Source organism: Gymnogyps californianus, chromosome 2 (genome assembly GCF_018139145.2).
Source record: "Gymnogyps californianus isolate 813 chromosome 2, ASM1813914v2, whole genome shotgun sequence".
Classification (NCBI taxonomy): Eukaryota; Metazoa; Chordata; class Aves; order Accipitriformes; family Cathartidae; genus Gymnogyps; species Gymnogyps californianus.
The window spans coordinates 26,039,690-26,064,181 of record NC_059472.1 but is presented as its reverse complement, the minus strand read 5'-3'; the positions used below and the strand labels follow the sequence as shown (position 1 = coordinate 26,064,181).

Genomic DNA, 24,492 nt, shown 5'->3' with positions numbered 1-24,492 from the left:
TAAAGAATACAAGGGAGACTTTGCTCTACCCAGAGTCCTATTTTTGCATCTACTTTGCCTGTCAGTTCAGAAAGGACTGCAAGCTTTCAAAGACTGGAAATTCCTCTGGTTCTAGTCCTCGAAATAAAAATACCATGCCAACAGAAACCCTGGAGGTCACCTCTTCATCTAGCTCAAGGAGAACGGAGAATTCAACACAAAATATTATAAAGTCTCTAGAGCATTTTGGTGGCCAACGTAAGAGTAGCTATAATTCAAAACCACCGCAAGGCAATGAGCCGTATGGGAATTATTTTCTGAACTATTAAAAACTTGTTCATTTGCATAATAGGTAAGGACAGAAACAACAAATAGAAATTAATTCCTTAGCACTGGAAACCAGATTTCTGATTTTCAACTGAAAGGATAAGATCAGGCATTTCTAAATTACAAGATCAGTGCAGAGAATTTAGTGCTGTTTCCCATTTCTGAGAACAAATAAAATCCTTATTTATTAAAGCCAGTATTTTGACTCTTGTAAACTCAGGGAAGTGAGTATCTCATTGAAGTGTTTCCAGCTATGCAAAAACAGATTGATGTCCTTGAACTGAAAAATACAGCAGAAAGCCAAGGACTGTACAGAAAGAGAGGCCACTTATTCAGGCATCATCATTTTCAGCGCACACAAAAATTCCCAACAGAACAAACACTTACAGTGCTCTTTTCTCTAGAAAACAGCTGGAAAAGTATTGGGGAACTCCATATTGATGACATCTGTTTTCACTGTCTGTATTTTTCCTCAGTTTGTAAACAAAAGACTTGCTTCCTCTCCTCTTCCCACCTGTAACCTGTTAAAGTAATCCTGGACACCGACAGTCAAGATTATTTCTCTCGCATCACTGTCATAAAATTTTAACTACAATTCTTTAAGCTCCACTAGTCCCTCAATTGAACTTACATGCTTCCAGCCTTCAGTTTTTAATAAGCACTTATCCCTGTGGCTACAAAGGTAACCTGATTCACTCAGAAGACCAACACGGAGGTGCGAGGCTTACCTCATTCAGTCTGCTGATGCAGACCAGTGCCCCATGCTCACGTGCTGAGGTTCTGTGGGAATGGAGAAAGAAGCAAATTTGGGAAAACAGTGCTGACAAGAGCGACAGTTACAGGCAGCCGCAAGAAGAAATACTCTCCTTCCTATTGCTTTTGTTCTTTCTGTTGTTGGGGCCCTCTGAGATGGCAGACACAGGAGGAATTACATCTCCTTTGTTCTCTCTTTTTCCTTGATGCTGTGCTTCATTTCCTTTTCTTGTGCTAAAGGTTAGAGGAAGGAGAAAGTGTTGTTACAGGGAATAAGGAGCCAGAGGTCTAAGGCAGTTGTGGATCCATTCATAACAGGCAGGAGACTAAGAATTATGAAGAAATGAATCATCTGGGACTCATGCTTTCCAGGTATTTTTCTTCCAGTTATGAACGTTGATCATAACTGCAGAGGAAACAGCTGCTACTAGGACAGACAGAAGAATCAATTTCTTTTTCATTTGAGGCTTTTTATTTGAAACTAATCAAAAGACCAGAACAACAGCATTTATAAAAGGTACCCAGAATGACAAAGAATCTTCTGTTGATTTCAAGTCACATGTTACTTACATACAGAAACTATTTCATTTCAGTAGCTTATAGTCATAGTGATATTGATCAAAGGCACCTGCAACTGTCTTGGTTGCACATGCACTGTAGTAATTATGCATGCAAACGAGGAAATTAGACTTTTTTGTGGTTGATCACCAGTATAATTACTATAACTGAATATACGATCATGGTAACTGTACACACAAATTACACATGCATGCAGTTTTAAAAACCAAGTGTTGCATTCATTGTCTCTATTTTGATAACATCCTATGAAAACACTCCTCCACTGGAAACAATAAAAAGTATTACCTTTTAATTCAACTGTCTACTGAACATTAAAAAAATATAACAATCCAGTAATTTTGTTTTCCAAGCTGATATATCAGCAAAATCTCACCACTGTCATAAGATTTACCAACTTGAAGAGAATAAGACATTTAAACATAGCCTCTTATTCCTCCTTGTTATATGTATTTATTAACCTGTAATTTCATTAAGATATTAAAGGATAGGTGATTATTTGAAAAAATAATGCATATGATCAAAATTTTTAAAAAGAGCTGAGCTAAATTTCCATTAGCTCATCACAACTCTAATAGAGGTAAGTGGAAATATTTTAAAAGTTTGGATTTTTATCAACCTAAACACTTAAATATACAGGATTTGATTATACTTCAGACCAGAAGAGTTGGTGCATTCAAACCCATACAAAGTATTTTTCTAAGGTACATAAACAACAACATGGAAAATATGCTTTCATCTCTCAAGCCCAGATTTTGATCCATCCATATTAACATAAGGAACAATTTTGCTAGGGCAAAAGCATTTATTATTAAGTATTTCAAAGAATATGACAGAAGTAATAAAATATTTAGATATTGCTGTATTCTGGCAGATCACGGCGTAGTCGTATTGCCTTCAGCTTCTCTACTTTGATTTTTGTTCGCAACAGTTCTTCTTCCAGTTGCTGCTTTCTTTTCAAACCATCCCTTTTTTCTTGGACATAAAGACCAATTTTTCTTTGATTTTCTAGTATTATTTGATGCTCTTCTTTCAGCATTTGTAACATCTGTGGGTCATAACCACACATTGGTCTAAAGCGTTCTCCAACCTCAAGCCTAAAAAACTCATCTCTTCTTGGTAGAGGAGACGGAGACATCATCACTCTCATATCAACTGAAGATACTGATGTTGAAGGAGACCTTTCCATAATATGCACCAGCTGGTGTTCTTCCTCTTGTTCTAAGTTCTCATTTTGCTGTGAGTCTATAATCAAAGAAGGAGGAGGTTTGACATCCTCTTCCGATTGCAACTCCATCATGACTGTCGCAGGATGGTGATCCAACATTGCCTGTGGTGAACTGGTACCAGCAATTGTTTCTTTATCGATACTAGCACTAGAACACACAAAATCATATTTAAATAATCCATTAAAAACTATTTTTAAAAGGCGTAGCTGTAAGTAACCAAAGCTTCATTTGAAATACTACTCTGCTATCTATGCCTGGGACTCTACTTCACTACATGAACACCACCTGTATGCCTCCTTCTTTCCACCACACGTACAGAGCCCTGTCTTATTCAGATTCTATTGCTATAAAGGCAGTATAGCCAACAAAGAACTATCCTGGTAGGCCCTTCTTCTGACACTGGAGAAGCAAGAAGGGCTATTAGTGACAAATGAGAATAAAAACAAAGCAGCAGCAAGTCATGCAAGTGACAGAGGGAAGAGTTTATATAATATATAATATGATTTTAAAAGGGCATTAATTTAGATTGAGTGGACGGTGGCAGAATCATTTCCATCTCCCAAACTTATTCATCTCCTCCTGTTCTAATGTGTTCCCTGTTTCTGATTCACGCACCCAAGTATTTGGGGTTTTTTTAATGTAAAACAATCACTGAATAAAATTACACAAAAAGCCTTGGGAGAAGAAACCAGAGCCCAAATGATGACCCTGCCAGTAGATTAGGGAATCAAGCTAATCCTTGCTCCTTCTCTTTGAATCAGTGATCTCAATATTTTTCTGAAGCTTCAAGAGAAGACGCAGAAATGTTTCCATTAAGAACAGTCTATAGTTCTATGCATTTCTTTTCGAAAGTACAACGCCCACTTGACTCATCCGTCTTTGTGTAAACCCCTGAGTCAGCAGCACCTCAAATCATGATTTGACATTACATTGGCTTTGATGATAATAATGGCTCAAGCTGTTCCTGCCACTTCTCTACCATCAGTTGTGTTTGAAACCCTACACTTCTGCACATCACTCCTTTATTCAGGTACTGCTTTTTTAAGACAGATCAGCTTCCTGATCTGTTTTACAGTACAGATCTACAAAGAATACTTTCAGCATGACTGGGAAGGCAGTATAGTGCAACATGGGAACAAGAATATATTAACTTGGTACCAATACCGAAGACAGTGTGTCATCACGGCCATGACTGCCTAAAACAGAGGCTGTAACTGGTGGTTGCAGATATGAGACATTCCCCAACCCTTGAAGAACTGAGTTGCTGCTAGCACCTAAAGGCAGCGAGTGGATCCATGATTAACGTAACATTCACGGATGCTCCCCAACCCTGGAGGACCTGAGCTGCTGTCTATTAAACTGGGGGGTGGGAGGTGTTTGTTTACACTTTTTGAACTCCCTGTGAGCCCTACAATCCACAAATTGAGAAACACTATCTGATTATTAAAACACTGTCCTGGTTAGCAATAGACGTGGATTCAAATTCCCAGAAGCAAAGGAGAAATTTAATTTGTACAGCCTGCTTCTCGTGTAAATGCACTAACTCCTTAATCAAAAGGTGGCATGATCATCTCTTCTGCATCTCCCATGGTCTTCAAAACTCTTGGTTTAAAAGAAATAAGCAGTCATGGTTGCAATTTCCAAAGGACCCTGATCTAGCCTGCCATCCATTAACATGAAAGTGTTTTCTAGAATTTTCTAGAATAAAAGCATGAAAGCTGCTCAATAGTCAATTGTAAAAACGTTCAACAGGGTCAGAGCAATATATTTTCCAAAAATTAATCCTGTGAACCACCCAAACTACAGATTTAAAAAAAAAAAAAAAGTCCATCTGAAGCAGATATTGAAAACAGACCTTTCATTTATTCCCTGAAGAAAACACCAGGATAATCTTAATTCTATTGACTGTTACCTGAGCTGCCTATAGAGTATCAATTATATCACCTTACTCCTTCCTCCTCATGCCACAAAGCTTCACCTTTTCCTATATGCCTCTTTCTCACATTCCTTTTACTCCTCTCAGGCAGCGTCAGAAGTACTATCCTGCACAGAAATTTTCACTTGTTTTCCCCAGTGCTGACTGTAATTCTGGGTTTCCCTCTCTTCACAACCGCGGCTTCTAATACAGCTTCCCTCCTTCTTATTTGCTGGCTCCTGGCCAGCTTCTAGCCTGAGAAAAGTGGAAACAACCAGCAGGAGAAGCAGGTCATTCTGACAAAAGGAAACGGGGAGAGAGCAGAAAGAGAAAGTGAGAGAGGTTAAAGAGAAGAAAGATAGGTAAGATTTAGTCTAACATAGACTAGAGCCTCCAAACAGTGAAAAATCCATCTCTTAAAGCGTAATCCACACAGAACTAGAAAATTACCAAATCTTCAGGTAACTCTGATGAGGTGCCTTTTTTTTTTTCTTAGAGTCAGTCTATTAAGAGGAAAACAATTAGACAGCAAAGAGAGAAAGAAGGAATTGAGAAACAAAAGAGCCGCCTGTATGGTGGTTTCTAGTGTTGTTTCTGACAACTTGACTGAAAGAAAGACAAACAACAGTTACCACAATTGGGGGATGGTGTTTATAACCCTGCAGGCACCCATGATTCATCAGGTTTTGTTTAATCACAGCGAGCTAGAAATTGCTTAAAGGTGCGATTAAGAATTTGGATTCATTATAAATTGTATTTCCCTCCTACAAAACCTAAGCCATATCCTGGTGAGTTAAAACCCAATACAGGGTTTTGAAAATTAGGGTAAAATGCAACTCAGAGTTAAAATTAGAACTATCAAATAATGATGTATTTGGGCAGGGAAAAAAGTAACCTTTTAGATTATATTCTTTTCCTTCAGCGCACAGTACATTGGCTGTTCCTAGGAACAACCATTTTGGGTAAGCAGTAATCAAGTCAATGTTCCCGGACCCATAAGGGACTGCAAAAAATGTTTAAATTATAGGACACAAACTATGGAGATCATTAGCTCTTAATCATTCACGAAAAGCGTCAGTGCTTTTTATAAGCCGATCTACAAACCAAAGTTCTCACACTATTTTTTTTCCCCTCCTTACAAAAGTTGGTAGTCAAGACACTGCAACCTTTATTAGCGCAATTAAAAGCCTCGTTTTGTTCCAGAGAATTCTTTGGAACGGTTCCTCCAGGGGCATTCACCAGGAGCAGCAGCACAGCCCAGTTGCTTCAGACTTCTTTACGCAAAGGACCCACAACAGCATATTTTTAGAGCATCTGGCATGTTGGGATTTAGACAATTGTTACCATTCAGTTCAACCAGTGGCACCATGAACCCAATTCAGTGTGTGTGTGCATGCCAGCTTTTCTTAGTGTTACGCTGCTGCACCGACTATCAGTATATCTGATTAAAATACAGAAAGTTTGCTTCCCATTAATCTGCTTGGGAAAAAAAGAAAAATCAGAGCTTTCTCAAGGTTGGTGGGGAGTTATTTGACTTTTTTCTCCCTCCTCTCTAGCTTACTTTTTGTATCTGGAGGAACCAAAATCTGACCCAGGCATTTTTTGATCCCTCAAGGACCAATACAGAACCAGCAGAGTGTTGCAAGTCAGATATGAGGGGCATTAGCCAGCTGTGGGAGAAAGCCTGCATGCTGCCTGCCTGTATTATGTCTGGCTCAAATCTAGACAGTGTGTCTCACTTTACTGAGCAGTAAAAGAAAAAACCTACAAAAAAAGAAAACTTCTAGTGCTGTATCTCTCAGTTTCTCTCTGTATTTAAACTACCTAAGATACGATACAGAACTGCTTGGAGTTTAAACTGCAATTAGCTTTGCTCCAGTTTCAGGGAACCACCGTCAATGCAAGAAAAGTATAATTTAAAAAAAACATTTGCACTCACAAAGGCACTGTGGTGTGGGGAGTCAAATTTTTTTTTGTAAAGGATTGGGATCAGTTAAAGCATAACATGCAAACATCAGAGTAAATAAGAGAAAAAAGGTGTATGAGTAAGGCTTCTTAGCTCTGTGGACTAACTTTATTAAAAATCCTATATAAACTGGTAATAGTTCCATATGTTGCAAAATGACTGCAGTATTACCTTAAATGGAGGAGAATAGCCATCACTTTGCCAGTGTTTGAATAATCTGCCTATTAAAAGGTAGGGGAGGGGTAGAGGTTGGAGCTACTATTTCTCTTTGATTCTCTCTTAACCCTCACTTTCCAGAGTATGACAAAGACTCTGAAACAGGCTTTGAAAGAGAGCTGAAAAAATGAATGCAGTGCTAAGTCACCATAAAGCTTCCCATAAAACAAAAGCAGTATTATTTCGTCATTGTTCCCCATTTGGGGATTTTCTCTGATAAACATTTCCTTTAGGAGCCTGAACACAAGCAAAGCGTTACAGAGTAGATAGGAGGCGCCATAATTTTCATTCAGTAACAAAATAAAAAGAATCGTCTCACCTTTGAACACCGCTCCTGTCTCTTAAACACACATTGGAAATCTGTGGAATCATCTCCACAACTTTCTTGGTTGGCTCGGAAATGCTGCTTTTACAATCTGAGTGAGTCTCCTTTTGCTGCAATAGCTCCTGTTTGGCATATTCTTTGAGCCTCTTGTACAGCGTGCGCAGGCCCTGTGCAGTACGAGGAGGGCGATCTACTCCGATGGCATTGTAGTTATCAGCTATGATATCCCAGCATTTGTTTTTTTCCACTATTACAGAATGCTTATTGGTATGTTCCTCGAGAATTTTAACGTACGGCTTCACGAGTTTTAGCAAATCGAGCTTTTCAGATAAGGTAAAATTAGAAGATCTGGCCTTCCCAACCATTGTTATCTTTGAATTAAGGAAGCCGTTTCTGAAGCCACCATGCAGTCCCTAGCTCTGCTCAGCTCTTTTTCACAAACAGAAAAAGATCAGGCTTAACTAGGCTAGTCTCATTTAGGCCCACGCCTACAAGGGAGGGTTTATTAAAATTCCTTCAGCTTAAGCTGACGCAGGTTCAGGAAATCTGCTTAAGCCAAGCCTGACCTACATAAGGCTTCAGACTGAAGAAGACGAGAAGAAACAAGCAAAATACACTTTTGTATGCAGAGACCAGACATACGCAGGATTTAAAAACATAAAGGTTTAAAGATTAGCACGTTACCCAGCTAAAAATTACCTAATTTAGCCTGAGTAACAAGCTCTGACACATCTCCCTAGCTCTCTCACACGTATCTCAAACTGAAACCGCGCTCGAGATGATTTTACATGTAACGACGTCCCCAAAAAAGCAACAATTGCTTTGTGAAACGCACTGAGCGTTACAGGGAGCGGGAGGCGAACGGCAACGGCGGCGGGCGAGGGCGGCGTGTGTAGAGAGCTCCCTGACAGAGCCCCCGGCCGCCGCCGCGCTCCCCTGCGCCATTTGCATAATGCTGGTCCTGCTGTCAATCAGGGGCGGCATATCCTCCAGCCGGTTAGGTTACACTCAGGCGCGGGCTTCGCAGTAAAGCTGAGCTTCTCCTGCACTTGGCAGCCCGCTCCAGCTACCTACACGGGGGCTTCTTAAAGAGGCCGCTTCTCCCGGCGGCCGAGCCTCCAACGCGGGCAGGAGCGGCAACAAAATGCCAGCCAGCCAGCCCCGAACGCCGCCGCTGGATCGGCTTTTTATTGTAGCTTCGGCCCGCAGCTGTGCCCTGCGAAAACACGCCCGCCTTATAGCGCCTGTGTCATCGCCCTTCGGTCCGCCGGGACTGCGAAATGGCATGATCTAGCGCTGGGGCTGCACGCAATAAAGGCTACAGTCAGTCGTGACAGATTTACCGAGTGCATTACAGCGTGTGGACACTGGGATTTTCATAATATCCCCCAGGAAACAACCTACTTTTAGAATAATACTTCCAGGCATTCTTTCGGGATAAAAAATCTGATTTCTGTTAACAAGATGTGCATGCTCTGTGCGTGCGTTTCTAATGTTTGCTCGAAAATGTAGCACCTTAAGCCAAGTCTTCACATAAAAATGCACGCAGGGCTTTAAATTTCTGTGGTCTAAACTGAATCAACAAATCGGAGAAAGAGAAAAACCTGCAGATGTAAGGAAAGATGCTCTCAAATACAAAAAGCAAAAACTAAGTTTGAAGAATGACGTACACAACTGAAAGAGTCTGGAGGGTGGAAACAAACACCATTTGAGATAGTGGCAACAGCTTCTCAGGCTTAACATGTTCAGCCTTGAAAACAAGGGAGCCTAGAAGGGGGGTGAAGGAAAGAGAAATCTAATTATAGTTTGAAATATCTTAGGGCTATAAAGATCTAGGTGTAAACTTGTTCGCTCTAAGGGGAAAAAACCCAAAGCAGACACAAGCCGTATTCAAAATAAGAAATTCAAACTAAACAAAGGGAGACTTTTAACTGCTAAAAATCAATTAGCATTTAGAATAACAAGCACGTTTGGAACCATTTCTGAGACTTGGCTTGTCTGTACCACCTAACAAAATTGTGACCAGTCCACGTTGCTGGAATTGCTTTCAAGCCAAGATTAAATAAAGCATTTTATAGTCTGAAGCCCATTACACTAGAATTTGAGAAACAAAATACTCATGTGGTTAGAAGCACTGTATGAAAACCATCACTTTTAAACACCTAATCCTTCCCTATTTCCCCACACTTTGCACTTTACTAACATTAAGAGTAGAAAGCGGGTGGTTATCCTTGTTGGTTTTTTTTTTTTTTAAATTTATGTGCTTCGTTGTTCTTCGGTAACTTAAAAAAAATTAAAAATTGAACGTGCCTCAGATAGTTTAGGCTCTGGCAGTATGAGAATTGAGGAGTCACAGGCGAGCCTGTGCTGTACCCTCTGCTGTTGAAGCAGTTGTGCAGTGCCCACTCTCTTGACTTTTTAGTGACAAAAAGAAAGAAGTCAGTGTTAGGTTGTGTGATTAAAGGCTCCTCCCCACAGACCCAAAGAGCACAGTTGAACAGTGTCAGGCAGAGGAACCCCAATAACCCAACTGGAAACGGAGCCCTCAGTCCGGCTGCTCCCAGGGCTGTCAGAAACACCAGCAGCCCAGCGGGCCGGGGGTGAGACCCAGACAGACGAGTCCACAGGAGAGGCTCGCTCTAGATCACCTTGCAGACTGAAAGAGGGGGTTACTGCCCACTGAGTATGGGACTCACTATGGGATGCCAGGAAGAGTATTTTGGGATTGCAGAAGGCATAGTACAGGATATTTAAAGGAAGAACCGAAGGCAAGAAAAGGGAGGGATGAAAGTGGTTTGGGACAGAACAAGCATAGGAAAATACTGGGGAAAAAAGGGATAAAATGGGCCAGGTGCATGTAAACAGGTGGCTGCTCAGTACGGTTGTTCAGCTGTGCCCTGCGCTTGATCACTGTGGTTTGTCCTATCTTCTTGTTAAACTACATTTGTAACTATTTTCCTGGGTGAGGGGAATCTCTACTCTGCATGCATGACTGTGCATGGAAGTGTACATGCCAGCAACTGGAGTTGTACCACGGGTAACAGGGTCCCAGGTGCTTGGGGTGCCAGCAAGCAGAGGCTGGAGCCCATGCATACTGCCTGGGTACCTATGTCACTGTGTGATCTCTAGCAAACACCAAGCCGGACTAGCCAGCAAGTAGGCTTGGGAGCCAAGAATTGGAGCAACTGTGAGTCTGGGCCAGATGCTGGAGAGACCAGAAGGTCTGAGATTTGGCTACTGGAGGGACCAGGACACCTGGGGACGGGCCACTGGTAAGGTCATAAATCCGGACCAGCTGCCAGAGTGAGCCAGTGCAGCTTTGTGAGGCAACTGGGAGACCAGGGGATCCAGGGACCAGCTACTGAGCAGAATAAGAGTCTAAGGCCACTTGCTGGAGGGATCCGTATTGTATACGTATGTATTTTCCACAAACAGGCTTTCATCACAGTCAGCCAGTGAAGGGAAAGGATGAGACCATTGATGCTGCTTGTGTTTGCATGAGTGCTGTGTTTTCTGTATGGCTGGCCGTATATATACGTATAGTGTGTACACGTGTGCATGTACCTCTTGGGAATACATCCTTGTGGACCTTGCCACAAGGAGCTGCAGCAGTCTCCTCTATACTGGGCTACCAGATGCAGCAACTCCTAATATAGACCTATCTAAACTTGTATTACTCTATCACCTTACTGTTAATGTTGCTAGAGAGACCAAGTTTCCACACTAATGCAATTATAGCAAAATACCGCTACAAAGATTTCTTTTGAGCAAGTGCCTGAAGAAATCAGTCTGAATTACATATTGTTCTGCAGGAGTGTAAATAACACTTGTAAAAATGAAGCTGGCTGCCAACCAAGATTTTTTTCCTTTTTGTTTTTTTCCCCCCTTTTTAAAATAGGTCTGCTCATCAGCCTAAGGTCATATCAGTACTTGGATGAGAAATCACAGAAGGTGAGAAGCGTGGATATTAACGTTACATATAGACTTCTGAGAGCTAAAACAAGAGGTGTAGTTCCAAGACAATTACAAAAAAAGAAATGTTGCCATAGTCCACCCTTCATCCTACACCTTCCACCAACGCTAGCACTTATGCAACACAGTGCACAGCCAGTTCATGGAGATGATCCAGCTACAGACTAATCAATTTTTTTTTTTTTGGCAAGCATAGAGTTTAATAATTGGTTTAAGTCAACATAAATGTGGGACATTGCCAAAACAGGAATTTCTGCCTCCCCCCAACCATCACGTTCCTGCCCCTTCACTGTGCTGATATGAGAACTCACAATCTTCTGAGTAAGCCAGATCAGGGAACTGATTTGTCTGCAAATTAATCATTTTTTCTGAGCTGGGTTAGTTTTAACCACCAGCAGTTCCCTGATACAGTATGCCACAGGACAAATAACTTGCACAAAAGAAATGCATTGAAAAAGCTTCTTCAGACTCTATCTGGATCATTTTAGGAATATGCTTTACAATGCACCCTACAAAAACTTTTTTTAGCGTGACTGAGGGGACAGCAAACCACCGATAGCAGGGAGGAAATTCTGGTCACTGCTGAAGAAAATAGCCATACATGTACCCCTCACATCACTTCACTGCCTTCTATACCTCCTGTTTTAATCCTTTGCTCAAGGTACAGCTCATTTTTCCTTCATATTTTCAAGGTGGAATTCACCAATCTACTCAGAATTCTGAAAAGAAAAAAGTCTTGGATTCAGCTTTTTTTTTTTAATTTGCTTGATTCTTTAAAAAAAAACAGATGCTTCCCAATTTAAATGTTAATATTTGAAACCCCAGTTTTCAAGGTGAAATGTTCATATTTGGAAGTTCATGAAAAATGGGAGCTGTGAGAGTAGATCAGAGTATTTTTCCAGGGAAAGGAAAATCAGCATGATTATTCAAAAACCAAGCAACAGCCCCTTGCTAAGGTTGCAGAATTTCTACAGTTGGGAAATAAGACTCAAAACTACAGGTAGCAGGTAAGTTCAGGTTTTTGCTGTGGAAAAGTCTAGAATTAATACCAAAAAAATGATACAAATAGTGCATTCTGGAGACCTATCAAGAGATGACTGAATCACAGCTATAGTACAGTCAGGGATTAAAGTAGCCAAATGACTATGAATTGCTGAAAAAGCTCAATGGGCCCAAATTTTATAAGTAACAGATTTATATCATGGCCAATAACTGCAACAAGTGGCCCATGTAAATTTAGGTATATTATGAGACAGAACACCCTGTAAAGGAGAATGTCTTAAATCAGGGGAGCATCTTGGATGGAGGGAGAGGAAGGATCCTTTGTCACACAGAACTGAGGAAGACTGTCTCCATGGCAGACTTTTAAAAAAAAAAATTCACTATAAGGTACATGATTCAAAGACAACAAACATCTGAGAGAATTAAGGATGCCCTAAGAAAGAACGTATCTTGAAGGATGCAGTTTGGATCAGACGGCAAACTTGAATGTTGAAGGGAATGACACCGGCTTAAGTGATTCAGGCTGGGACCTTCTAGCGCAAAAAATAACAAATCAACAGATAAAGGATTGTTAAAGTCTGTGAAGGTGCTCTGCCCACAAAGTGGCAGCCCCAGAATAAGTCTGAAGGACATCTGTTCTTACTTACTAATGTGCAAGCAAACTAGCTCTGCAGAGACCTGGATTTAGCATTTGCAATCACCTAGGAGCCTGAAATTCTTAAGAGGACGATTGCAAGATTTGAATCAAAGCTGAAGTGAAACCCTGATACCCCTGTGCTTATGAGAAACTGTAAGAAGATTCAGCAGCTAGGATGGGGTATGTTACACATCACTGAATATACTGGGGTATACTGGCAGTGGAAACATTTGGCAAGTATTGAGGCAGTTGCTCACTCTTGCAAATGAATTTGGCAGCTGCATAACATGACTTGAGAGTGTCTATAGGTAGTAAGGGCTGCAAAAGTTCCATTAGGTCATCATATAGTCCTCTTTACTGACATGACAGCAGGACAGTGCCAAGTCATTCGATCTGCCTGTCTTAAGAGCCTGCTGCAGCAAAGGGTGGGTGAGAAAGTTTTCAACTCCAAAGGTCTCTCATAGGGACAGTTGTTTCATGGGCAATCTCAAAAACTAAGGGTTGCAGGCATTATTCATTAAGGAGAGGGTTGAGGATGACAAAGTTTTGTGAGCCAAAAGTTCCAAGACGACTTCACCTGGAAGTTACAGTGCTTAAATACATTCTCACAGACTTTTTAGAAATACTTTTAGATCATTTGTGTTTCAAATAGCTTTCTCATTTCACTTGATTTTTTTCTCGTCTTCATCAACACTTTCACCATCAATTTTGCACTTTCTTGTTCTTATCCTTGCTGTACCTGAACCTCTCAGACCACTCCTTTCCTTTCTCCTGCACGTTTCTAAACATTTCTAAACCTCTGTCCTGCATTGGAGGCAGGGAGAACAAGGGGAAGCTTTACCTCTTTTTTTTCTGCATCTATTTCTGTGATCACCATCTAGCACGTATTAACTTCTAACATCTAACAGTTCTTGCAACTGCTGCAAGAACAAGGGTGCATGTATCTCATGACAAGCAGAGAAAACACAGACGTTAACAATGTAATTATTACCTTTACACCACTCTCTTGAAACTAGCCTGAATTACACATGGCCTACTCCAGAGCTATCAGCTAAAATTCCAAGCATAAAAGCTAACTACACTTCCGTCCCCTCTGCTGATGTAAGGCATTCTCTCAACATTTAGCCCACTGAAATGGGAAATAGTCAACTTAGACAATTAAAATGCCCCCCATGCCAAATTTTAAAGAATTTATCTTCATCTCAGTCTGACATTCCAGGGCAGTCAGATCGGTAACCATCCTTCAAACTAAGTTTGGCTTAAAGCTACACGACTCTAAATTATAATACTAAGTGACTATACAGCACCATGAATTAGCTCTTCACTTTATAAGTCATGTCCTTAAAAAAAGAAAAGCTAAGAGCACCATTCTTTACAAGTTCAGAAGTGTGTCCAGTTCCTAGTACATGCTTGTATCTTCTCTGATCCTCTCTTCCAACAAGCTTTCTGATGACTGATCAGAAGCAGCTGAGAAATACAGAAAGATTTGAAAGTATGATTTTCTCAGGATATTTTACTTAAATTCTTAAATCCACATTAGCAAGATAGCCTCTAGAAAAAGAAATGGTGTAAGAGAAGCCAAGTTTCTGCAATTCTCCCATCTTTTCATAGAGAGATGAAAATTTTGGAGATTATGCTTTTAAATACTAACCTCAAAATACTTCCCCATACACTATTCCCTGCATTTGACATAGGAGCAGTTTTCTCCATTCTTCTAATTTTGCTCAGGACAGTGAGATAACCATCTTATCACTACCTTGTTGATTTTAGGAAAGTCATATTGTGACAAAGCTTCTGTTTCAGGGGAAAACTTAAGGCCCAAAGCCAAAAGCTGGGACTGAACTCTAGTTATGCTGGCATGGCAACAAAGGGGATCCAAACAATAAGCATAGCCACAGAAAGATTTGGCAACTATCTTTGAAGGGATCCAGGCCAAGTCTGTAATAATACTCATGATAGCTCAAAAAAATCCTTCCAGTTCCCTTCAATAATGCATTTCTCGTCCCTCCACCTGATAGCTACCTTCTTTCCATCTTCCTTAAATCCACCTTCATATCTATTCGAGACAGGAGAGCGGGGGGGGGGGGAGCAAAACAAAACAAAAAAACCAACAATCCCCACACCCCAAACTAGGACTTTCCAAAGAGTGGGAGAGTGGAAAAGAAAAACATCCAAGAAATTTAGAATAGCCATGTATTTCTCTTTTGCCCATCTTCACTCCTTGCACACACACAGCCTGGTAATAAATTTTGATAATCAAGAAGAAAATAAGAAGAAACTATGTGCACGACTTTCCTCAGAATCAATGAGGAAGCTGAAAGAATTATTACTGCTAAATCCGAATCCTTGAAAATAGTTTCTATACAGCGTATTTCTTAAGTTCCTCATTTTTAAAGTTATGGTATTAGATAATTTCATTTTCTATATATTGCAGACTATATGCCATGTGTTCACATGCAACTCCTGGGAGCTAAATTATAATAAATATATTGGGATAGTAAGTTCATTTCCCAACACATCCCCCGCCGCCCCTTGGAAAGCAGAGTTTGGTTTAGATCTGCAGTTTCAAAATTAGGTCCCTGTCTCTGCACAAGAAAGAGTATTTAAGTCTTTTTTTTCTTCTTCACAAATTTTAATTTTCAGTAACTTAAAGAAAAATGCATAAAAGATTATTATCTTTACATGCTCTCTTCAATAGCGGATGTATCACTCCTCAAAAGTAAAGAACCTAGCAATTTATATTTTTTGCATTGTAAAGAAGTAACAACAGTTCCATTCAATAGGCAAGCTATTACTGCAAAACTTTAATCCCTTCAACTTTTTGGAAAATGTTGAATATCTTACATCTAATATAACTCTGTTTTTCTTTAGTTTCTGACCACGTAATACCCTTCTGATTTCTCATTTCCTTCCCCTCTCCTTCATTATCTCCGTTAGTTCAAATACACATATCAGAGCACACTTAACTAGGACAAATGAAAAGTATATTTCACTGTCAATTCACTGCTCTTTTCTCAAATGTGTCAATATCCTGGTTATATCATCTATCATTACATAAAGCCTAGTTATTCACATGACAGCAAGATATGATCATATCAAATTATAAATTATGTTGTACCAACTGTGGAAATAGCACACTAGAATTACACGAGTCTGGATTTGTTTTACAGCAGCCTATTATACTGCATTGCAGATGGCTACCCTGTGCAGGAAAGCAGCTTTGCGGTTGCTGAATGTTACACGATACACCTTTGGTGGTGAAGCTGGTGTAAGTTCCTTCTTCCCATCTCGCTCTTGGTTGCTAATTCTACTACCACAGCGTATGTTACCACTCAGCTGGTGGGCAGCCCAAATTCAAGATGAGTAACACTGGTTAGGAATGTGAACTTCTTCAACAGGCTAATGTACCACGTAAGCACACTACACTCTCTTGCTTGCTTTCAGTCTATGGCAACTGACTCCGCACTATCTGACTATTGCTACAATCCAATAACGGTTTCTCCACTGGTAGACTTTAAAACTAAAGAAGTAGGGAATTCATGGCTGCTGCATTTGCTGCTTCTGAGCACTGAAATAGAAGCCCTTGAGGACAGTGTTCTGCTCGGTACGTAGTTCTGGTTACTACCACGCAGAAGGTAATGAATCTATAGGAAGAGGAATGCAAAAAAAACCCAACCCCAAAAACCCTGAAGAGTCACGAGAACAAGCAATGTCAGACTAAAGAACCTCTCATCTTTCTTTTTTTGTTGTTTTTTTTAAAGTCCTGAGAGCTTTGAACACTTTAAGATTACAGCAGTAAAGTTACTTTGCTAAAATGCTGTTCCCTGCTTTGCTATCATATCATCTCCATGCATAACTGTAAACAATGCATGACCACAGCCAAGGGGAACTCTGAGTGTGCATAATCAGCTGGGAAAATGCTAGGGAAGGTCTTATGCCAGCAGCAGGTAGAAGACATCATCTCACATCCCAAGGAAGAGCACCAAGCAAAAGGTGGTGTCCTCAGGAGGTGCCAGAGAGCCCCAAAGCTGCAGACCAGAAAACACAAGCCATCTAGGACTAAATAATCACAGAAGTCTCAGTGAGAAGTCTACTTGCAACACGTTGACTGCTGAGCAGTGGGGTAGTGGGCCAGTAGGTGACAATTTGCATGTATACCCACCATGACTGATGTATAAATGAACACTTCTGGAAGCACTGTCAGATCAGAGATACGGACAATTTCTCTTCTGATACATTTACATCAATCTAGTTTTCGTAACTAATCCCCATGTCCTGAGATGAACTGATCAAACAGGTACAGATGACACCTAAACAGTAAAGAAACTATCCTGAATTGAGAAATCGCTTGTCTATAAATTTGTCTATTCACTATTATAAACTATTGTCTATAACATTGCAGGGAGAAGGAGGTAATTTTAAATCATAAAGAGCTAGCAAAGTAATTTGATACTATTTTGAATAAGAAGTTATAACAAAATTTACAAATTTGTAAAATCTAACCTGCAAAAAATAGTAATAAATTATTTGCACTCAGGCATCCAGTAATACCTTAGTTGTATTAAGGTGTACTTGGTAATTATTAAGAGCTACAGGTGTTTATGCAGTATCTTTTACCCAAAGACTTAACTGCTTTACCAACTGTTTATAAAAACATTTGAAGGGCCCACTGAACTGCAGCTATACATGCAGCTCCACCACTAAAATAGACAGACGGTAAAAATACTCCTGACTAGAATATCTTTTCCAGTTCAATCTGTGAAGTGCAATAATAAAAATGAATGCAATAACAGAAATTACAATTACTACTTCTACTTTTGCAAATATCCAAGTAATTCCAGCAATAATATGCTTCATTATGAGATGTCAAGCCTCAATATTTTTAGTTGTGTTATTTAGAAACCAAAAGTAGGCAGTTAGACTGAAATTGGACAATATGACAAATCCGGAAAATAACATTTTTTAATCTTCTGATTAAAAGTGATAGCAATTGATTGCTACTGTCATAACTGAATGAAAAGTGGATTTTCTCTTATAATATTCAAATTAATTGGTTAAGAGTGTTTTTATTCATATCAAGTGACAGGAGGTATCAGACTAACCTGTAACAATGTTCTAGAAAGCTGAAGAAACCAACAAACATTGCTATTATGAAAATAAAACTGACTTAAATGAGCAAAGAGTCTAAACCTTATAGACCAATGTACTCAGTAAACATTAACATTCCAGAGAAGATAGAGAAAATATATTCAAAACTATACGCAAATAATACAGTTAATAACATAGGCATGAAAAACATTCAAAAACATCTGTCGAGAGACATAGGGTGAACACATTAACCCTGTTATGAAATACAGTTACAATCTGTCTTCATTGTTAGCTCAAAGATAGTATTTGAGTATGACTTCTGACAAAGTTCCTCTTGGAAGACACATTAACAGATGTTAGTGATGGATGAAAGACAAAGTACTCCTGAACCAAAAACCAAACAGGAGGCAAGCTGTAACAGAATAAAACTCTATATCCAGCTTTTCTGTTCACCTACATCAGGTTCAAACAATGAAATCTCAGCCCAACTAGAATGTTGTGTCTAAGTATGCAGGTGAAAGAGCTATTCATTTCCACACACGATATAGTAAGCCCAAAGGAAAAAACAGAGCAACATTCTCCTAGATTAAAAATACCAACAGAAAGCAAGCTGTAAACTCAGATAATAAGCATACATTAAATTATGTATGTTTTATACAAGTTAAAAAATATATATTAAAAACGTTAAGTTGAAGAAGGCAATGTAGGTAAAAACCTCAGTTCTGGCCAATCCCATATACCAGCAACACTAAGGAGATACTAAGTATAGTTCAGAGATGTGCCTGTCCATTGTTTCTTCAAATTCAAGTTACTTGTGTTTTTTTGTTAATGCTTATAGGTCCTCAGAATGTAATGGGGACAAGTAGAAACCAAGCACTTTTGAGAGCTGCAATAATATCCTTACAAACACATTTATGATTTTGTTTTCAATTACTGTTAAATAGTTTAGGAATGTTAAAGTAACTTTCATTTTTAAAGAGCATGCAGACTTATCTGATAGAATTCTCTGGAGGCATGTGAGAAAAAGCACTAATGACAATGTCAAATAAATTATCTCCCCTCCACACATCCGTTGTCAGCGTCAACAAGTACTATATTCTGAATACAAAACAAAGGTACCAAACAGATTGCCATGCTTTTTGCCTCTTAAAAACAAGCAAACACTGTTTCATAAAGCAGTAATAAAGTTCATTTTCCTACAAAGATATGTATTTATGGAAAAACATCATTTTCCAGTATTCACAACTCATAATCATGATTAGTAAACTGCCTGTTGAACAGCATGTTCAATATCTTACAGTTCAAACTGTCTTAAAATTACAACACATAGGTAGATTTCATTCAACAACAGTTGCTACAATCTTATTAAAACGTCTTCAGAAATATCTCACAGAATTTCAGAGTCCCTTCCACTTTATTAGTGAAATTTTAGGAAAAAGTTTATTTTGAAAAGAAGCCTAGAAAAGCAAGTATTTTAAGCCAGATATGCTATAATTTTTAGATTGATGCTATCTAATCAAATCCTTACTTGTCTACTCCAGGAAATGGACACCATGTGTCAGATAACAAGTTTTTTTGAAAGAATGCGCAGCATTTTCAGGGCTGGGTTTCAGAAAGATTAGCTCTAAGAACAGTGCAGTTGTCCAGTGGTCCACAGGTGTTTCACAAGAATTTCAGTGGAAACTGGGGTATTTATTTACACATTCCACTGCTGCACTGGAAACCCAAACACAGCAGCTTTGAGCATGATATAAAGCTAACAAACAGTTTATCATCTGCATTAAATGATATGGAGACAATAAACCAAAATAATGCATACACACAGACTTTTTCAATCTTTAAATTATTTTAATGCCCCTTTAACAGAGAAGTCTTTGGCTGCAGAGACTGGCAGACAGATACAACTCCATTAGAATATCAATAATAATATAAAACCCAAACTGGCTCTAGCTTTCACAACTGGTTTCCATTACTTCTGAATTTCATACTGAAAACAGCTTTGACAAAACAATTTCATTTCACACTACAAAGGAGGTTATGGTTTACACAGTCTACGTAATTGCTACATTAGCTGTAATGAATAGCAGACAAAAGTGACGTAAAGGGCAGAAGCTGTCTTGGAAAATCTAAGTTATTAAGAAATTACTTAAGATTTAACGGCGCCTCGATGCAGAATTGTTTTCACAGGACAGTACTTGCATCACCAGTGAACCAGATGACCATAACTAACATTGACGTTAGATATCCTTATTTTATACCACATTTCATTGTAGCTTTACAAAGACTTGCAGGGTTGGCCCCATTCTACACACATAGAAAGGCTTTGGCACAAAACGGCTTGTTCAGTCACTCAGAAAGGTAGCAGCACAACATCAACAGAAACAGCTCACCCAGTCCCACTCCACAACTTTAGTTATTTTTCTAAAGTCACCACAGAGAACCCATACCCGCTGCACCTGGAATTCATGATACTGAAAAAGCATTTAGTATCTTTTCCACTTAACAACATTTTTTGTTGGGAAGACTGCTGATTTCCCAGATTATTTTGGAAATAAATCCACTAGTTCTCTTTCAAGTGCACTGCTAGACAGAACCAGCACACACAAATTTTTGCAGATGTACCTATAGCGAAGCAGGACCACTCAAACAACTTGTCCCATACACAATGAAAATTTTTTGCAAGTATGAGCTTCATCAGAAGAACTGGAAATTACAGCATGCCGCAGATGAACACAAAAGCCGTTAAGACGAGAAGGACTTAAGACATACAAGGAGGCTGAATTTTCCCACATTAGGTCTGCCAAACAGAGTACATATACCCTGGGTCACATAACATGATAATGGCAGCATCCTCTCAGGGCTATCACAGGGGACCAATCAACCCCCATTTTCTGGGGGTGAAACCCAACAAGAAGAGTCAATGGGAAGGGCTCTCTGGAGCACCATACAGAATGAAGGGGGTTGCTGCCTACTGGGGCCTGGAACTCATCAGATGCTAGAAAGGGCATCTGGAGGTTGCTCAAGGCTTATAATGAGATTTTTGAAGGAAAAAAAACCAAGGACAAGCAAAAGGGACAGATGAAGGTGGTTCAGAGAGGAACAAGCACAGGAAAATAAAAGGAAAAAAGCAGCCACCTTTAAACGGGTTAGTGGTCAGTATGCTTGTCCAGCAATGCACTGTACCCTATTGCCACAGTCGGTCCCATCTTCTTATTAAACTACATTTCTAAATATTTTCCTGAGTGAAGGGACTCTATTCTGCATGCACAAGTGTGTATGGAAGTGTACATGCCAGCAGCTGGAGCTGGACCACACACAGGTCATAGGGCCCAGGTACCTGATGTGCCAGCAAGCAGAGAGGCCAGAGCCTGTGCACACTGCCTGGGTACATGTGTCAGTGTGTGATCGCTAGCAAACACTAAGCTGGACTAGCTGGCAAGTAGGATAAGAGGCTTGGGAGCCAAGTATTGGAGCAGCCATGAGTCTGGGCCAGATATTGGAGAGACCAGAGGGTCTCAGAGTTGGCCTGGAGGTTGGTCCCTGGAGGGACCAGGACATCTGAGGGTAGGCTACTGGTAAGTCTAGCTACCAGAGACACATGTTTGTATGTATGCATCTCTTGTGCACAAGGCAACTGCGAGACCAGTGGATCCAGGAGCCCACCACTAAGTAGACCAAGTGTCTAAGGCCAGTTACTGGAGGGACCTATAGTGTGTTTTTACCTGTGGGAGCGCAGGTCTGAGTACCAGCAACTGGACCGGGAACTGCGGGCCTTTGTGGTTCATATGCCCACGTGCCCGCAGCTGGGGTGTCCAACAAATCAAGGAGCCAGCTACTGACCAGACTGAGTGCATAAGATCAGTTACTGGAGGGATCTGTATTCTCTGTGTGTGTGTGTGTATATGTCTATATAGATATATGTATATTCATTTATTTTCCACAAACAGGTATTCACCCTGATCAGCCAGAGAAGGGAACAGGATGTGTCCATTGGCGCTGCTTGTGTTTCCCTGAGTGCTGTATTCTCTCTCTGTGTTGGCCTATGTTACCAGCCATATGTATATGTATATACGTATTGTACATATGCGTGCCTATTGGGAATACGTGCTCAGCCTCACTATTGGCTGGACCTTGGGACACAGAGCTATGGCAGCTTTGCTTCTATCGGGCTTCCAGATTTAGCAGCTCTTATCACAAACAAAATTAAATATAACTTTGTTAAAGCCTTCTGAATTATAATTCCAACCATTATGGAATCAAGGTGATAAGCAGTCATGAAATGCTCTTTTAAAACTCCACTCATTACACAAAGTATTATCAATTAAATGAACCCTAAAACAAAGGGAAAGATCATTATCAATGTAATTAATTCTGGGGAAACAACAGTGATTAACTGTAAGACAGATATTGAAATGCCTGCGCTGGCTCCAAGAGGAGTGATTTTCATCCAGCAATGTTGGTAACCCAGTTCAAGTGCAACGCTTTTAAGATGCACTTGGCTCCCGAGGTCGTACACCTGCATTCACACAACGCAGAACGTCCCTGCGCTATATCTGTGGTCAGGGCACACAAAGATGGGGACATGAAGACACTCAACCCCACAGAGTCGTTCAGGTCCATCAAAGTGCATTTGCTACAGTCCAGACACTTCAGTATCTTTGCAGTGCTTACTACCTAGCTTTTCGGAGTAATATTCATTACCGGGGGTAACAAATGAGTAAGTGCACACACGTGAATGAACAGAGCCAGTCCTGCTCTGATACTACGCTAGAGTTAGCAGCCCATGCTTGAACCTTGAGTACCCACTGGAGACACTGAAGAAAACAGGTCAGATCTTGCACTGAAGAAAAGAAACCCTCATGAATTCTGAAAAACGTGAATCCACTCAGAACAGTTAGCATTCTCTGCGTGATGCCAAGGTCTCCAAATTACAACACTCTTCCACTATTTAGGGTATCCCGATTCTTGTCTTGATATTACTCTGGATTAGTGAGTTGATTATAGTACTCTTCTGGAATACACACACCTGAATAGCGGCACTACCAACTGGCTTCTAGAACATCAACTTTTTTTCCTTTTCTATTTAAAAAAAATCATTTAATGTTTGTTTCTTTCACTCTCTACGCCGTAGAACAGCAAATAATGCCACCATTGTGTGACCCTTATATTAGTATTTCATAAAGGTTTAGTAAGTAGTGTATCACTCATAAGCTTTAAAATTCTCTTATGATACATGGCAGTAAATAAGAAAGAGCATCTTACCAGCTTTGGGCGTATTTAGTGTTTTCATTTCCACCTTACTACATTTATTAATGCTGAAACGTGCTTTTGTAGTCTTTATTTTTCCAGTTGACTCCACAGACTTCGTAAAATTTGCATTTTGATTCTGGCCATATATTTTAGAAAGCAATGAAGCACTTCCCTCTTTCTCATCTATCTGCAAAAGAGAAACAAGTTCACAATAGCATTTCCTTCATGCAGTTGAAGAAACGGAGAAAAAGGCAACAAGAAGGCATCTTAATAGATACTAATCCTCATTATCAAACTATCTACATAAATATATACATCCCTACACAAATATGTGTGCCCCAGTGTTCACAACAAGAAGCGCATGCACACAATACCAAACACCACTTCTGCAAGCAGTTTATGAATGGAATAGAAGTCTTCTGTAGATAAAATCAATAAAAATTGTGATGCTTTTTTTGCTTGATACTAAAGGTTTCAGAGAAAGTTCCTTGCAGCAAAACTGCAGCTTGATGTACTGACATTTCATTACTAAGTGTCTTGGTTTTTTAACTGCTTTTGCGAAAGCATTTCAAACATTTGAATCCAACAAAGCCCACGCCAAGATGCAATCCATAATTCAGCTACACTGAGAACTGTATTTGGGCTCAATACCGATTACTTTTATTTATGTGAAAAACATTTTTCTGCATCCATTTCACAGAGTGAGAGAAACCTACCTGAGAAGCAAGATCAAATGTAGTAACAGCAAAGGTATCAAAATCTGTTCTGAACAGATTGATTATTTAAGCAGAGATTGTTTGTGGTGAGCTCAGATTCTATCTTTTAGTAACAATACTGTACAAAGAAAGATACTTTTTAGCGCACTGTTCAGTTTACCTCCTTTAATTTCATTTCTTGGTCCATCTCCTTAGTTTCGTTCTTGAGGCAAACTGTGATAGTTTTTCCTGGTGGTATAAACCTTGGCTTTTTGGCTACATTTCCTAGCACTTGACTTGGAGCTGCTGATCGCCTCATATTTAGTTGTACTGCTCTGGAGGGTGGAGAGGAAGGAAGGAAGGAAGATAAAGACAACTGTAGTCATAATAGGCTTTAAATATAAAAATATATCCATAGATAACAATATAAACACTATTTTAAAACAAAACAAAAGATAGCATAAAAGATTTTCGAATAACAGTCTTAATTCACAAGCATAATACAACTTAAGAAAAAGTAGTATCGTTGCAATGCATTGTTTAAGTACTAAGAAAGATCAAC

At 39.8% G+C, this 24,492-nt stretch overlaps 2 protein-coding genes across 2 annotated transcripts in view; both read right to left on the bottom strand.

The window, feature by feature from the left end:
• RAD54B (RAD54 homolog B) overlaps positions 1–24,492 on the bottom strand; it is a 67,688-nt gene that overhangs the window by 39,772 nt on the left and 3,424 nt on the right. Inside the window, exons 2-3 of the mRNA XM_050891789.1 lie at positions 24,112–24,265; positions 23,248–23,422 (exon numbers count right to left, since the gene is read on the bottom strand). Of these exons, the coding sequence (XP_050747746.1) occupies positions 23,248–23,422; positions 24,112–24,249 (313 nt within the window). The 5' untranslated portion in view covers positions 24,250–24,265. The remainder of the gene's footprint in view (positions 1–23,247; positions 23,423–24,111; positions 24,266–24,492) is intronic.
• FSBP (fibrinogen silencer binding protein) lies at positions 1,528–7,651 on the bottom strand. The gene is made up of 2 exons (XM_050891791.1): positions 7,281–7,651; positions 1,528–3,011 (listed from the first exon to the last, which is right to left on the bottom strand). The coding sequence occupies exons 1-2, from the start codon at positions 7,649–7,651 to the stop codon at positions 2,486–2,488; spliced, it is 897 nt and encodes a 298-aa protein (XP_050747748.1). The 3' UTR covers positions 1,528–2,485.

Bases quoted from the DNA above. Each gene is read 5' to 3' on its own strand.
- FSBP (XM_050891791.1), bottom strand. From the start codon at position 7,651: ATGGTTGGGAAGGCCAGATCTTCTAATTTTACCTTATCTGAAAAGCTC. The intron at 3,012-7,280 runs GTGAGACGATTC...TGTGTGTTCTAG, and splicing joins GACAGGAGCGGTGTTCAAAG to TGCTAGTATCGATAAAGAAA.